This window comes from Canis lupus, chromosome 4 (genome assembly GCF_048164855.1).
Source record: "Canis lupus baileyi chromosome 4, mCanLup2.hap1, whole genome shotgun sequence".
Lineage (NCBI taxonomy): Eukaryota > Metazoa > Chordata > Mammalia > Carnivora > Canidae > Canis > Canis lupus.
Window position 1 is genome coordinate 33,335,324 of NC_132841.1, and position 16,567 is coordinate 33,351,890.

Here is a 16,567-nt window from a genome sequence, read left to right on the forward strand (position 1 = left end):
TCTTTTGATGGACATTTGGATTGTTTCCACCTCTTGACTATTGTGAATAAAACTGCAGTGAATGTGGGTGATCTCTCTTTGAGATCCTGCTTTCAGTTATTGTGAATATAAACCCGGGAGTTTCAGTGAATATTTCATTTGTTGTACCTTAATTCCAGAATTTTTTTTTAATTCCCTCTTCACTGATGTTCTGTACTTGGGTAGATCTTCTTTACCTATGGTTTTCTTGAGTTCTTGAAACATATTAAAGACAGTTCTAAAGTCTTTGTCAATAGACAAAGTTCAATGTTTGGGGCTTCTTCAGTGATCATTTCTGTTTTTTTTTTTTCTGTGAATGGATGATACTTTCTTTGCGTGACCCTAATTTTTGTTGAAAACTGGACATTTTTAATATTTTAATGTGGCAACACTGGAAATCTTATTCTTTATTCTCAGGGTTTGTTTTGTTACTTGCTGTAGGCTGTAGGTGTTTGCTTTTTAAGTAGTTTTTCTAAACTATTTTTGTGAAGTCATTCTGCTTGTCATATTTGGTCTAAGAAGTTTATGTTACTTTAGCTTGTGTTTGTTTGGTGTTTTATACAGAGATTTCCTTGAATGCCAAAGACCAAAAAAAAAAAAAAAAAAAAAAAAAAAAAGACAAAAGGAGGAGAGAAGAGTGAGAATAAGAAAGGAAGGAGGAAAAGAAAAAGAGGGTGGTAGAGAAAGAATGAAGAATTCAAAGCAGAGGAATAAAAATTTCTCAAAGTCAAAATTAAAAAAAAAAACCCTTCTCATCTTTCATCTTTGCATTTTGGCTCTGTGTTGGGGTGCTCCTTCAGTGTTTAGCCTGTCTGATCATTTACAACTCTTATCTTAACCTTCCCTTACTACTTTTTTCTGAGCTTAGACATCAGCTACAGTTGAAAGCTTTGGGTCCTCTTAGGTTTTTACTGAGATGCATCCTGCCCTGGGCTTTTTTGTGGCTTTCTAAATTCCCCACAATAGAGGTATCTGGGTGGCCCAATCAGTTAAGTGTTTGACTCTTGATTTCAGCTTAGTTCATGATCTTAGGGTTGTGACATCAAGCGCTGTGTTAGACTCTGTGTTGGGTGTGGAGCCTGCTTAAGATTCTTTCTCTCTCTCTCCCTCCATCCCTCCCCTACCATGTACATGCATACACCACTTCTCTCTCTCTCTCTCTCTCTCTCTCTCTCTCAAAATAAAGAATAAATTCCCTATTATACATGGCACCTTTGAATTATCTAATTTTGGGAACACTCTCCCTGGCCTTTTTCTCAATCTTTCAGTATTCAATTATATATATCAACTATAATATTTTGCTCCAGGGTAATTGTGGATTGTTTGCCTCACAGTGGTTTTGAGCAATGCCCATTACATTTCCACCCTGTGTGCATTCTAAGTTAGGCAGAACAAAGACATACATTTTGTGTCAGTCATTCAGGTAATCCCAGACAAGTTAGAACAGAGAAACACAAGTTTTTGGAATAAGGTCTCCACTGAGCTCTATGAAAACAGGGACCAAGGTCCTAAACTGGGAACAAGATCTGCTGTTTTCAGATTTGCAGTCAAGCTGCAGAGAGGCATATAGGAAAGGCCAGACTCACTGATAATTGGAATGCGGAACCTTACAGCAACTCTGAGGAAGGGTTTAGAAGTTTCTTAAGAAGTTAAACATATATTTACTATGTCACCCAGCAATCCCACTCCTGGAGATGAAAGTTTATATTCACATAAAAACCTGTACATGAATGTTTATAATAGTTTTATTTATAACAGCTAAAAACTGGAAAAGCTGAAATGTTCTTCATTGAGTACATGGATACACAAACTGGTACTTCCATGTAATGGAATACCACTTAGCAATAAAAAGTAATGAATTACTTTATGTTTCGTGACTTAGGTGAATCTTAAGGGCATTCTGTTGAGTGAAAGAAGACAGTCTCAAAGAGTTACAAACTATATAATTCCATTTATATGACAATCTTGAAAGACAAAACTGTAGTAATGGAGAACAGATCATTGTTGGGGGTTATGGGTAGGAGGAAGGTGTAATTATAACTGGATAGTACAGGAGAGATTTTTCAGATGAGGTGACAGTTCTGCCTCATAATTGTATTGGTATTTATACAAATTAATATGTGTTTTAAAATTCATAAACTGTATTCCATGAGAAAATAATGTTTCATGATAATTACAGCAAGTAGTGATAGTGCTATTCATTTGTCAAAAATAAATTGGAGACTTTCTCCAGTTTATTAGTGAAGGAGGAATTCGTGGAAGGAAGAACTGGCTTACCATCTCATAGTTTGCTCTATTTGAATGGAAAAGTATTCTCAGAGGCCAAGGAAATTCTATGACGAAAAAAAAAAAAAAAAAAAAAGAAATTCTATGACGATTCTGCTAATATGTATTCAGAGTTTTAATTCCAGTGAGGCTTATGGAAAGCCTGTAGGAGCCAGAGTGTACAGATTTAGGTTTTTGTTGTCATACTCCCAGCTAATGGTCTTATTAGATGGTCTCCCAAGTAAAATAGGTATATGTGGATATTGGCTCTCAAAAAGTGCAGGCTTGTCAGTTAGAGGAGCCTGGCAAAACAAACATGGGAACAGAAACTCTTTCCCATGTTAACCAATTTCCATGCTACATGGTTTTCTTTCTATAATGATACAGCTCCTAACCTGGGCAGATGACACATCTGTGAGCTGGTGAAGAAAAATAACAGTAGATCAATTTTTTTTCTTTCTTTGCCCAGATCCTTACTGAAAAGTCTTGATAATATCTCTGATATAACTCTGGAAACATAGACCTCCTATAAGGATGAATAGGGGAAAATCATCTAAAACAGATGTTAGAATCCAGTTTTCAACTCTGCACTGTCTCTCTTGTGAAACTCCTTATTCAACATCTTTCATATGGCATCTGTGTGGTGCTGACTTCCACACCTCAAATCTCTCTGCCAAATGCTACATTCATATATTGTCATCTCCTGAGCATGCCTTCTCTAAGATGCAGTAAGCATGTCAAAATTACTAGGTTCTAAAGTTAGATTTGGTTTTCCTTTTTTATAATTTATTTCAGTGAATAGGAATTATCCATTTGTTTCTTAAGCCAGAAACCAAGGAATTATCGATGGCTCTTTTCTTACTTCTCGGTGAGCTTTGGTTATATAGATCCTAACTACCTTGTATATTTCATAACTGCTTATTCTTCAGTTTCATTGACACTGATTAATGTCAGGCTACCATCATATATGTTGCATGGATTCTTCAATAGCCACAAAACTGTTTTATCTTTCCTACTTAAATTCATTTTGTACACAGCAGCCAAAATAATATTTCTTTAATGTAAATCTCAGTTTACCACTTGTGAAAACTCATCAGTCATACCCCTGTCATTGACATAAAATCCAGGGTCTTAATTTGGCCTAAATAGTTGTTCGTGATGTAGATCTACTTCTCTGTCTTTTCCTGTTACACTCTGTGAGTGTTGTCTTAATCATCTAGGGCTACTATAACAAAATACTGTAGACTGAGTGGCTTAAACAACAGTTATTTATTTCACAGTTTTGGAGTCTAGAAGTCCAAGATCAAGGTTTGGCAAATTCATTTCCTAGTGAAGACCCGCTTCCTGTCTTGCAAACAGCCACCTTCTCACGATATACTCACATGGCGGGAAGACAGAGAGTGTGTGCTCTGGTTTCTTTCTCTTCTTGTAAGGATGCTAATCCCATCATAGGGTTCCCACCATCATGAACCAGTCTAAAACTAATAACCTTCTGAAGACCCTATGTCCACATACCCTCGTATTGTGGGCTAGGGCTTCAATATAAGAACTTTGGGAAAATATAAACACTAAATCCATAACAGGTATTAACGAACTACTTCCAATTATTTACATTGAGCAGGTCAGCAAACTGTGTTATGTAAGTCACATCTGACCAACTACCTTGTTTTTCACCACCTAAAAAATAAGTTTTTTTTACATTTTAGGTGGTTACACTTTAAATGGTTATATAAGTACCTGTATAATACGCTGATTTTGTCTGTGGGCCTGCAAAATCTAAGTATTTACTTTTTGTCTTTGAAAAACAAATTTGGTAACATTTAGAATAGTAACATTATGCTTTTTACTTCCTTGCTCTTAGCATAGTGTTTATTCAGAAGGCATTCTCCTCTTCCATGTTCTAGAGGCCATATTTGCTTGTTCTTTAGATTTTCTCTGACTACTTGATTTTAGATTTTCTCTGACATTTCAAGACTTAGATATCCATCCATTGTGTTTTCCTAGTAATTGAGCCATTACCATATTGTGAAGGAACGGTCTGTCTGAGGGAAAACAAGTAGCCTTGGAGTGCTGTTGCCAATTTGTTAAATTAACATTTGTAAAGTAGAGCCCTGGAGTGTTGGATAGTGAACCCCAATTCAATAAAAGACCACAAGGGAAATTGAAATAGAGAAGTTTATTATTAACAGGTTCTGAAGGAAGGTAGTTGGCATGCCTGGAGGGGCCATACCAGTGCAGATAGGGAGAGTCACAGGATCTGGGGTATGTGACTTTATTAGGGTTGATGACTAGAGTGCTTTGGGATTCCTGAACTGTCTGGATTGGTCAATTCAAACCAAAAAGAGTAGGGTTTTGGTAAGCCCCACAAGGGTCTGTCTAAGGGGTGCACAAAAGGAAGACCCTGGGAGACAGGGTGATTATTGTTCATAAGGGCTGTTGAGGAAGTCGTATCAGCAATTTACATTTGCTTCTGATGCTGGGGCATGCAGTCACTGGAGGGGTTGGCTTCAGTTCAAGGCCCCTGCAGATCCCTTGGCCACACAAAATGGATGCCAAGGCAGCGATATCATAGAGTAGTTTGGCTCTACTCTTGACAAAGACAGGGATTATTTTTTATGAGTATATCCCATGCCTTGCATATATAGGTTTTTATATGTGTTGAGTTACAGAGAGTGTGTCTTGCAGTTGCCACATGGAGGGACAGAGTCAACTTCCCTGTGTTTTTTTTTTTTTTTTTAAAGATTTATTTATTTATTCAGAGGAAGGGGCAGAGGGAGAAGCAGGCTCCATGCAGAGAGCCTGATGTGGGACTCGATCCCCGTCTCCAGGATCACACATCGGGCTGCAGGAGGCACTAAACCGCTGCGCCACCGGGGCTGCCCTCCCTGTTTGTTTAGATGTCAAAACTATTGGTGCCACATATGCACTAAGAAGATATGAAAAGATTTATTACTCACATAATGAGGCTTTCTGGGAAGAGCAGGACAGGTACCCAGAGTGGAATAGTTTGAATGAAGCTAAGAGGGGCTGGTAGCTTGGTTTTTATTGTGGTTAAGGGATGTGCTAGATTGATGGGTTCCAACACTCAGGCTATATTTGTGTGGTTTGAACCCTTGCTGATACCAAGAGAGGTAGACTTTTCCAGCATGAAGTTATGCATATTATAAAAGCTTACTACAGAAAAATAAAAAGGAATATAAAAAGCATAGTACATACTATTTCACATAATGGAAAATTATAATAATCCTTTGGTTTATTACCATCCTGATGTTTAAATGTATTTTTTAGCATGGAAGATGAAGTTATACTGTATATATGCAGTCTTCTTTCCCCTCCCCCCATGCTATAGACCATTTTCCCGTGTAACCAGATAAATTTATGAAACATATGCAATGATTTATTGGTGAGTGTTAACTTGAGGCATAAATCTGGATGGTTTTCTCTCCCTGTCTTCCTCCCTGTTGTAACTACTATTAACTATGTTCTCCTTCCTTTTCCAGTGGGCTTTCTTAGGACCTTCTCAGAGTGATATCATAATCATTCCATCACTTTTTTTTTTTTTTCATTCCATCACTTTAAGGCTCATTCTTTAAGACTAATTTTTTAAACCTTTCATTATAAAATGAAACCCACAGAAAACCACACAAAACAAATGTAGGGTTTAGTTAGTTATTAAAAGTTGAACATCTTTTTGATGGTGGTAGCAGTGCTGCTTTTGCTGTTTGGTGTGTCTCAGCAAGCCAAGACCTGCTCTGGATTTAGAAAGCAAGGTTCTCTATTGCCTTTGATTCTTTGCTGTGTCCTTAGTTATTAGAGCTGGCTTGGGGCACCCAGCATTTTTTGTTTCATACATACTTATACATACACAAAAGCCAAATGTTTATATAGGGGATATGATTTTTTTAGTACATAAGTCATTGCTTATTGCAGAAAATGAGAAAATACAGTTACTATTACAAAAATAGAAGAAAAGAAAGAAAAACTCCATAACCTATGTTGTGGTTTACTTTCAGCTTTTTTCTATACATATTATACAATTTTTTTTCATGAAATGGATAATTCTGTATATGTTGTTTTATAGACCTAGTTTTTAGTTAATATCTAGGCCTTTTCAGTGGAAAAAGTGTATTTTTTCACTTAAGATGAAAAACATTTTGTGTTCACACCAATAATTTGCACTTATATTCAGGAATGTAGAGTTTTTAATTTAATTTCATTGGTTTTTACATCCTTACATCCTTATTTCCGTTTTCCTAATATGAGAATCCACTTTTCAGCAAACACCAATATAATTGTTTTCATTTATACTCATGTATGCACAACCAGAATAACACCAGTACTACCATCCATAATATAATTACTGAAAATAGTTTGAAAATTTTTCCTCACTTGAAATAATTTCTCTGAGTACAATGCCATCGACTTAATACATAATTAGACTTACTTATTTTATTTTTGACTTATAGGGATTTATCAAAGATTAGAAACAACCTAAGTCTGTTTTTTTCCCTGATTGACATCTTTCCATGTCTATATATTTTCATTATTATTTTTTAAGGAAACAGTATTCTATTGTATGACTGTGTCGTACTTTGTGTTTAGCCATTTTTCCGTTCTTGGGCATTTCTACTTTTTTGCCATCAAATAATGCTGCAATAACCATACTTTGCACATATATTTTTTTCATTTATCTATTTCTGAGGGATAATTTCTTAGAAAGGAAAATTTGTCTTTTTAAAAAAGGTTTTAGTTAAATTTTGACAAACTGTCTTCCTTAATGTTTATTAATCTAATCCCATCTGGAATATTAAAGAGTACTAGATTATTTTCAGTTGTGGTAAATCAGAATAACTGTTAGCATTTTTTCCTACATTATATTAATTAGTTGTTTATTTTATATATTGTGAATTATCTATTATGGCCTTTGGTTTTTGTTGTTGTTTTGTTTGCTTTTAGGACAGCTTCTATATTAAGGACAGCAGGTATTTTCATGATGGAAAGAGGTTCTGTGAAATAATCCCTTTATGTGTCAAAGTTAAATAATTATCCAGAGGTGTGTTTTTGTTTCTGCTTTTCCAGAAACAATTATTCCATTTGCTTTTAGACCTCAATGCATACTGGAAGGAAGGCCAATAACACAAAATTGGAAAGCTATGTATAGAATACCCAACATAGGAAACAATTTCTAATTTTACTCATATCATCTGTAATAAATATTGTAAACATCTCCCTCTATAAGAGTTTTTCAAGTCCATAATCTCTTAGTTTAAAAATTTGTGGATTTTTTAATCTTTTTATTTATGTATACTAACAAAAGATCTTGCAGTATTGAATTGGTTCTTGGATTGGAAGGATCCATTAGTGAGCATCAGGTCAAACTGAGTTTCTGACTTTATTATTTATTGATTGATTGATTTATCGAAAAGATTTTATTTATTTATTAATGAGAGACAGAGAAAAAGAGAGGCAGAGACACAGGCAGAGGGAGAAGCAGGCTCCATGCAGGGAGCCCGACGTGGGACTCGATCCCAGGTCTCTAGGATCAGGCCCTGGGCTGAAGGCGGCGCTAAACCACTGTGCCACCCTGGCTGCCCAGTTCCTGACTTTAAACTTAGTTTTTGTTTATTTTGCTAATTAGACTTCAGAACAAGAATTTTTGAAAGCAAAACATTACTTTTCTCAGGATAGGTTGTAGCTGGCAAGGTTACAACTAGAACCCAGGAATGGCTGCTTATACCAATTTGACTAGTCCAGTCCTATTTGTCTTTTATAGAAAAAAAAAAAATTAAGGCAAATCAAGCCGAGTTAGTAGTGGTGCTGAAGGTGGTACTATAGATGGGCTTGGCACCAGAAATGAAATGGAATAATCATGTTGTTAAATGCTTTTATTATTTTACATGAGTGGTCCAATCCCTATATATAATAAAGCACAACCTCTTATACCAGATAGGAATAAATTTTGGGAGGTTCTTTAGCATTTTTAATTACTCATGTTATCAAGGAAATTGGTAAAAAAAAAAAAAAAAGCATGGACTCAGGAGGTAGGCTTTTTGTGTTTGCATCCTACTTTTAGCTCTCTGTGCATTAATTTCAAGTAATTGTACTAGTCATTAAATCATAGGGTTATTTTGAAGATTAAATAAATGAATTAATATTAGTAAAGTACTTAGTACAGTATCTTGCAGACAGTGAGCATTTTGTAAGTTTAAAAATGAGTTAAAAATTTCTTGGTGGGAGGAAGAGTAGGAGAAGGATGTTACAAATAGTTTAACAAGTAAACTAACTGAATCTTTTTTTGTTAAAAATTTTATCTTAAAAGTTGATTTTTACAACACAAATATTGAGTAAATTAAGACTCACAGAGATGTTCTCAAAACTAATGATTAGATACATTTTTTGAAATAGGTTATAGCATTTATTACTGTTTTTGTTCACAGGATATTCTGAATAATCTTGAATCATGTGACCTTGAGGACGATGACCTTATGCTTGATGTGGATCTGCCTGAGGATGCACCTCTTGAAAATGGTAAGTGCAGACAAATTGAAACCCCAGGGAGCTATATATAGTTGGGCTGCTTGTCTATGGTTAATTTAATATTTGTTATTTACAAACTTCCTAATCTCAATGGAGGAAATCTTTTGAGACTGAGAAGCAGTCTTAAGTGATGTTAAATAGATTCATTTGCAAGCTTATTTAAACATTTAAAACCTTGGTTTTGTAGGTCTTAGATATAATTCTGTATGATCCAATTAAATTGTATATCTCTATCACAAAGTAAGTAGTAGATAGGATTTGTCCTTTTCCCCTCTGTGTGCATATACAACTTTTCTTCCTTTTGTTTATTTTGATTCTAAGAAGAAATACATTTTGAGAAACAGATATCATTTGACTTGTGAAAACAGTGCCAAGACTCGTTAAGTTGATATTTTTAAAAAATAAAATTTTAAAAATTTTTTTAATTTTTCTGAAAATTAAAAAAAAACTTTAATTCTGGGAAAATGGTGATCTTCTGAATGAATCACTCCATTTTTTTTTTTATTCCCAAATCCAATCTGCCTTCCTCTCTGAATCCCAGTAAGTGCTGAAGTAGTGATTTAGACGGTCTGTATGTAAAAGGGGCTTAGGTACTCTTGCCTTAGTATTTGTAGGATTTTCTTTTTTTTTTTTTTCTTTTTTTTAATTTATTTTTTATTGGTGTTCAATTTACTAACATACAGAATAAGGACGGATCTAGAATCAGAGACTAGTTTAAAAAAGTCCCTGGGGCAAGGTTCTAGTTGAAATGGAAATCCTTCTGGAGAGAAGGCTGGCTCCAGAAGATTTGTGGATTCCCTGTCAGTCAACATTTGCCTGGTCTCTCAGGCCTCACAGGGGTGAGAGATGAACGAACCAAAGAAGGTGATGAAGTCCTTTTTATACATGATGCTAGAAAAATGCAGGGATATTTCGGAGAGTGGAGGTGTTTGTTCTAATGCTATTGAGGGTAGTAGGAGCTCACATTTGTCACTTCTTTCCCCCCCAGTGCTGCCAGGATGCTCTGTAACAGTCTCAGAATCTCAGTGGCTTTCAAAATAAACATTTATTTTCCTTATTCATGGATCTGTAGATTAGCAATTAAGTAGGACAGCTCCAGCTGTGGAATTGAATTCAGGTCTACTCCTAGTTTCTTCTTTTGAGACCAGAATTACTTGGAGCAAGTTGCTCTCATGGCAGATGGCAGGACAATAGGTTGAGCAGAAACATGAATTTAATATCTCTTACAGTCTGACTTGGAACCAACATACTGTTCCTTCTGCCCACTTTCTGTTGGCCAAAGCAAGTTACATGGCCAAGCCTAATACCAGTAGGACTGGGAAGTGTATTCTGTTTGTAGTGAGAAACTCTGTGACAGGGGACACTGAATATATTATTCTATTAAAGGAGAGAATGAAGAGCTGAGAACATTATCTACTCTACCATAGGGGTAGAGACTGTTAAACCTTCTCGAGGTTTTGCTGTCACCTGGGGTACTTTGGTAACCAGAGCTGAGTTCCAGTCAACTGAGAAGGAAAAATCGAGCCAGCATCTGGGAGAAGAACAGGGAGGAAAAACAACAGAACTCCCAGGATTAGAGTGGCCCAAGGAAATGATGAAAACACAAGGAAATAAAGTTGCAGCACAATGCTTTCTGGAGCTATAAAAGATTTCCCAACAGAACAGTTCAGTCGGGACGCCTGGGCGGCTCAGTAGTTGAGCGTTTGCCTTTGGCTCAGGGTGTGATCCTGGAGTTCTGGTACCGAGTCCCACATTGGGCTCCCCACATGGAGCCTGCTTCTCCTTCTGCCTATGTCTCTGCCTCTCTCTCTCTGTGTCTCTTATGAATAAATAAATAAATCTTTAAAAAAGAAAAGAAAAGAAAGAAGAACAGTTCACTAGATGACAGAAACCATAGCTGGTGTTGAAATCTAAATTAGTGGCTTGGAAGATCAAGTGGAAAAATATTGTAGAACACAGAGGGAAAATATAAACCATTGACAATTATGGGGGGAAAATGAGATGATGTTGATCTATAGCCATGACTCTCAGCTTAGAATGAGACCAACCTTATGGGGTTTTCTTCTTCTGAAAGATGTTTAACTTTAAAAGATGTAGTGAGCCTTTGAGGTTTCTTGCCAGCTTCAGGGTAGGGAAACAGGTCAAGGGAGAGATGGGGCAGAGCAAAATGGAGGAGCATAGAATGAGGGAAGAATAAAGGGAGAAAGGACTTTAGGCTTCAGTTGTGATTAGGAAAGATCTGAAAGACACAGTTGTTTTAATTTTCTTACTTTTTTCTTTTACCTTTATCAAGGGATCTCTCTCTCTCTCTTTTTATTTTTGGTTTTATTTATTTATTTATTTATTTATTTATTTATTTATTTATTTATTTATTTATTTATTTATTTATTCATGGTAGACATGGGGGGAGTGCAGAGACACAGGCAGAGGGAGAAGCAGGCTCCATGCCAGGAGCCCGACGCGGGACTTGATCCTGGGACTCTAGGATCACGCCCTGGGCTAAAGGCAGGCGCTAAACCGCTGAGCCACCCAGGGATCCCTGCATTTTTTCTTATAATTTTATTTACATTTTATTTTCTGTAGCTTACTTTATCATAAGAACCACAGCATGTAGTACATATAATATGCAAAATATGTGTTAAATGACTGTATTATTGGTAAAACTTCAGTCAGTGGTAGGCTATTAATGGTTAAGTTGGGGGGAGTCAAAAGTTTCACAGATTTTTGACTATGCAGGAGGTCCCATACCTCTTTCACATTGTTCAAAGGTCAGCTGTATAAAGCAGGACCCTTGAAGAGTCTTAGAGTAGTCATTTATCTGAAAATTTAGGCCCCTCTATCTCCATTTCTACCAATAGCCGTTTGTGGTCATAGCAAATGTTTGTTTCCAGTGTTTATTTGCCATTGTGCCTGTGGTTGAGCTCTTGTTTCAATACAGGTGCTTTAATTTGTAGCCTGTGTGTAGTATCAACAACCTCTCTAGTAAACACAAAAATGGCACGTCAATTTTAGGCACTCTAATTACCCACAGTTTTTAACCCCATCTCCTGGCCTATTTGCCTGGTTTATTTGCTTATTACTCTGCATATGCTGTGTTGGTGACATCCTAGTTGCATATCAGATTTTTATTATGACAGAATTTGTTTGGGAAGTGAGTAGAAGAACTTCACTTGCTTTGAATTAAATATGATCTCAGATAAAAGTAGATACAGATTAACCCTCAGCTGTATAGAATTGCTTAAATCAAAGTAACATTTTAATGCCATGAGAAATACTTGATGAGCTTAACTGAGTCTCTGAGTGTAATACAAATGTGAACTAAAATCGGTGTTAAGCCTTTTTGAGATTTTTTTTTAAAGATTTTATTTTATTTATTCATGAGAGACAGAGAGAGAGAGAGGCAGAGACACAGGCTGAGGGAGAAGCAGGCTCCATGCAGGGAGCCCGATGCGGGACTCGATCCCGGGATCCCAGGGTCACGCCCTGAGCCGAAGGCAGGCGCCAAACCACTGAGCCACCCAGGGATCTCTATTTCTGAGATATTTTTAAGTTTATTTTTCTTTTCTGATCTGATCTTCTACACCTGATTTTTTTCATTATTAATGGTCACCATGCCTTTATTTATCTAACGGTCAGGTTTTCTGTAATTGAACTTAAAAAAATTAAAGAAATAGATTATAATTCATCTCAATAAAACGACAAGAACTTGAAATAATTTCAAATGTAAGGTTTTTAAAAAATTTTTTCCTTTAAAAAATTTTAAAACTATAAAATGTATAGTTTTTCCCCAAAGTTGATTTCTCTAATGATCATAAACAAAGTTTCAGAGTCTTTTAAAAAGTTATGCAAAATTATTATGCATTTAGAAATGTTACAGTGAGTTTAATGTTTATGAGAATTAAACAGTTATACTTTATTTTAACTACTTTCTTGGAGTGGAGAACTTTGTTTTTATCTGGTGTACTGTAATGAAACACTTTCATATTTCAACTTCAAGTTTTAGGTTAAGTGAAAATAATCTTTTAAGTAATGAGTTTTTTTAAAATTGGGGATTATATTGCTTTCTAATGTCTTTATCAAGGAATTTTGAGCATTCTGGGTTTGAACTTTCTCATGTGATAATTCTCAGACTAGAGAAACCTTTCCTGTTCCTGGCTTGAGTTAGTGTTTGGTTGTATTTTTAGTAACAGTCCTAACTCAGTAGCTATGTAACCACTGAGCGAAGATGGAGTCACAGGGTAAACTGGGCTTGCTTCCCACAGGGAGGGCTGGGAGTTGAGCAGGAAGGAAGGCCTGTTTGTCAGAGCCTTGTATGCAACTATGTCTGAGTAGGCAGCCAGCGACACAATGTCTCCCTTGTACAGAGTAACTCTCCTAGTGAGAGCTCAGATATGTGAGGAAAAAGTGTTTGGGTAAGTGAAGAAGAGGCTTGGGGTGTTTCAAGGAGATTCTTTCCTTGTTTTTGTGGCATTTGGATTTCAGGGAGTGTACTATTTGTTGCTGCAAAGTACTGGCTTTGTTTTCAGTGGCATTTTAGACTTTTTGAACACGCTCTACTGTAGGCAGATTGAAGCCTCTTACTTTCTAAACTGTGAGCTTAATTTAAGAAATACGATCTGTTTGTGACGAAAACTTAATTTGTGCTTCTTGAAATCAGTGAAAGCTAATTGTAGCGTTCATTTTTGGGAACGAGTTCTCTGCTAGACTTAAAATCTTCTATTTTTTCAGATCATTCTCATTCTGAAGTCAGAACCAGCCAGTGATAATGATGAAAACCACTAAAAACTGATTACTGGTGTTTAAAATGTATAATGTTCATAACAAGGATAATTTGCTTGTTTTAAAACACTGAGGCCGTTGTTACTTAAGTGCCTGTGATATGAAAGTTTTATGATTTACTTCAGTTTGAATACTGTAGAGTTCAGTTTTCACCAAAAGAACTGGTTACTTCTCCTCTGGAAATGTTGATGTTGTAATTAGCCCATATAAATGGCTGGTATTTTTAGCATATCATTTTTATATTCTCTGCAGCATTTAATTATCAAGCTATAAGTAGTTAACTTTTATAGAGTGTGTACATGTTTATAGTGTTTTGCTTTTGAATCTGTTTAGTGGAGTGTGACAATATGAACCGCTTTGACCGGTCAGACAGAAATGTTCGGCAGTCTCAGGAAGGATTTTGGAAAAGGCCGCCCCAGAGGTGGAGTGGACAGGAGCATTACCACCTCAGCCATCCTGACCACTATCATCACCATGGAAAAAGTGACTTGAGCAGGTGAGTCTAATGTAGATTACATTTCCTATCTTTTGATTAATTTTGAATCATACTATTCCCCTGCCCCCACAAAACTGTCTTTTAATCTGGTTTTTAGAGGCACCAAAAAATACTTCAAGTTGTATGCGGTGCTAATTAGATGATATGTCTGATTCTTTCTTTTTGGCCCAAATCTTTTTTCATTAGCTTTATCATAACTAAAAATATTTATGTTTGCTATTTGGGCATCATGTTTTGGTGTGATTTTTCTAGCTCTGATTTGGGAATGATTATACGTTGAATTTGTTAAAGTTAATTATTTAAAAATGATGTATGAAATTAGGGCCAAGTGATTTGTCTTTTTTTTTTTTATCTTCTTTTGCTTATATAAATAAATCAAAACTTAGAAGGCAACTCAAAAGTTAATTTAAAAGTTCTCAAGTACAATCAAAAACAGAGGAAGATACTTTAAATGCTAGAATTCTTTGCCTTTTTGAAGCATTGCATAGTCTTTAATTTGATAAGATTTTATGGCTCTGTAGACAGTCAAACCTGGGATCAAAACCTGGCCTGACACAAATAGGTTTGTGAGTTTAAATAATTTATTTAAACCTTCTCTACCTCAGTTTTCACCTGTAAAACATAATTAATAATACCTTTCTCTCAGCGTTCAAGGGTAAGGGACACAAGTACTTGAGCAGTATATGGCTTAGAGTGTGCACCCAGTGGTGATAGTTATTAATTTTCTTCCTTTTCACTTCCTCATCTCATTTCACTGGGTTTTGAGGTCATTTTGAGACATAGGTACAATATAGATAATAAAATTGGATAAAGAAACAATAGAAGGGAAATGTATAACCCCATATAGTTCTTGAAGTGAGAAAAAAAAAAATTGGCTCTAAGACTCCTTGAAGCAAAAACAAAGACCAAATCTTGATCCATTACAAGATGTATATTATACATGAGGTAAAGGATGTGTTTCTCCTGAATTGATTTGCTTTAATGAGACAGAAACCTGAAAGAAGTTGCTTTGCATGAGTTCTTAAAAGAGGGATGCTTTGTGATATAGTGGACAGGTCTCAGCTTCCCAAAGTAGAAATAATGACAAATTCCTCAAGTCTGTTTTTTACTTATGTTCTTCAGTGCAAGCTACAAAGATCTCTACACTAGGTGAGAAAAGGCAGTGCTGCAGTGGGTCACAAAATAATGAGGTTTAACTAAAGATTCTTACGTTGGTATAATTTGGTGTAAGGATAAAATATAGAAGATCTAGAAGAATACATGGAGAATATATTTTTCTAGACATTATTTTGGCTTTTGTTTTTTATAGCTGGGATTTTGATAAGGAATGGACATTGGAGAGTTCTTATTATCAGGCAAGAATATGATGTAGATAGTCGTGATTGCAAATAATGAAGATTATGCTTCTCTCATCTTTGATGGTTGGTTTATAGAAGGTAAATTTAAGGCCAACTTATGAAAATTTAGAAGCCTAACTAAAATGTGAGCCATTGCTTATACTTATGATAAGATTTATTCATCCATTAACAGTTATTCATTGAGAACCTGTATGTTCAACTCTGTGCTAAATTCTCAAGCTGGGATGAATTTGGAGATAGTGTGAGAGGTGATAACTGTGGATTGGTAATGGCTTCTTAGAGCATTGTTCTGAGGATGCTAAAAATGCATGAGCTCAATTGGCTTCATTGCAGTTATTGGGTATGTAGAAGATTGATTTGCCTCTTCCGTCTACGGCCATACCACCCTGAACGCGCCCGATCTCGTCTGATCTCGGAAGCTAAGCAGGGTCGGGCCTGGTTAGTACTTGGATGGGATTTGCCTCTTCCATCCCATCCACGGTTGAATAGTAAATACCTCTTGGATGTTGAGTCTGTGGGAGAGGCAGATATGTAGGCAGTTATATTGCAGTATTAGTGCAGTACAGTGTTGATAGGTGCCTTTGTAAAGTGATTTATATAGATTCCAGAAGCATGCAACATCTGATGTTTGTCTAGGGTACTGGTGTGTAAAGGAAGTTACTATTGAACAGGTAAGTATGACTGTAGAGATTGCAGAGGAGTGGTTTCTATAGGAGAAGGATGAGTATTTCGATGGAAAAAATAGCATGTGCAAAACCATGTATCTGTACTTTGGCATTTTCAGTGAACTGAGTTCATAGCTGGATTGCCAGGTCATTTGGAGGATTGAATAGATGTGATCTTTAACTCTTAACAGCAAAAGTCTCTATTTTAAGATAGAATAGCAAATTTCAGCCTGAAATGGAACGATAAATCAGACTGTCCCAAATGGATGAATTACCTGGATGGAGGTAGTAATCTCTGTCCCTGGGAATAATAAAGCTGAGACTGAGTCATCCTTCAGAAAAGTTAAAGAACACTTTCCAAAACCATATTCTTGGATGTTAATAGGTATAGAAGAGCAATTATCTGATCAAATAGTATAGGAATAAACAAATTAATGTTAAGTGAGTTT

The 16,567-nt window shown here is 35.9% G+C and overlaps 1 protein-coding gene across 14 annotated transcripts in view; it reads left to right on the plus strand.

The window, feature by feature from the left end:
- Positions 1-16,567, plus strand: part of CCSER2 (coiled-coil serine rich protein 2) — a 186,022-nt gene that overhangs the window by 86,215 nt on the left and 83,240 nt on the right. For 12 of the 14 annotated variants that reach the window (XR_012029669.1, XR_012029668.1, XR_012029667.1 and 9 more), the window contains 2 exons: positions 8,721-8,811; positions 13,933-14,095. Coding sequence is in view for 11 of the 14 variants with exons in the window: in XM_072823823.1 (XP_072679924.1) it covers positions 8,721-8,811; positions 13,933-14,095 (254 nt within the window). In the remaining 3 variants the exon portion in view is untranslated. Of the gene's footprint in view, positions 1-8,720; positions 8,812-13,049; positions 13,233-13,932; positions 14,096-16,567 lie in introns of those variants that run through there. The other 2 variants (XM_072823832.1, XM_072823831.1) reach the window with 1 other exon arrangement.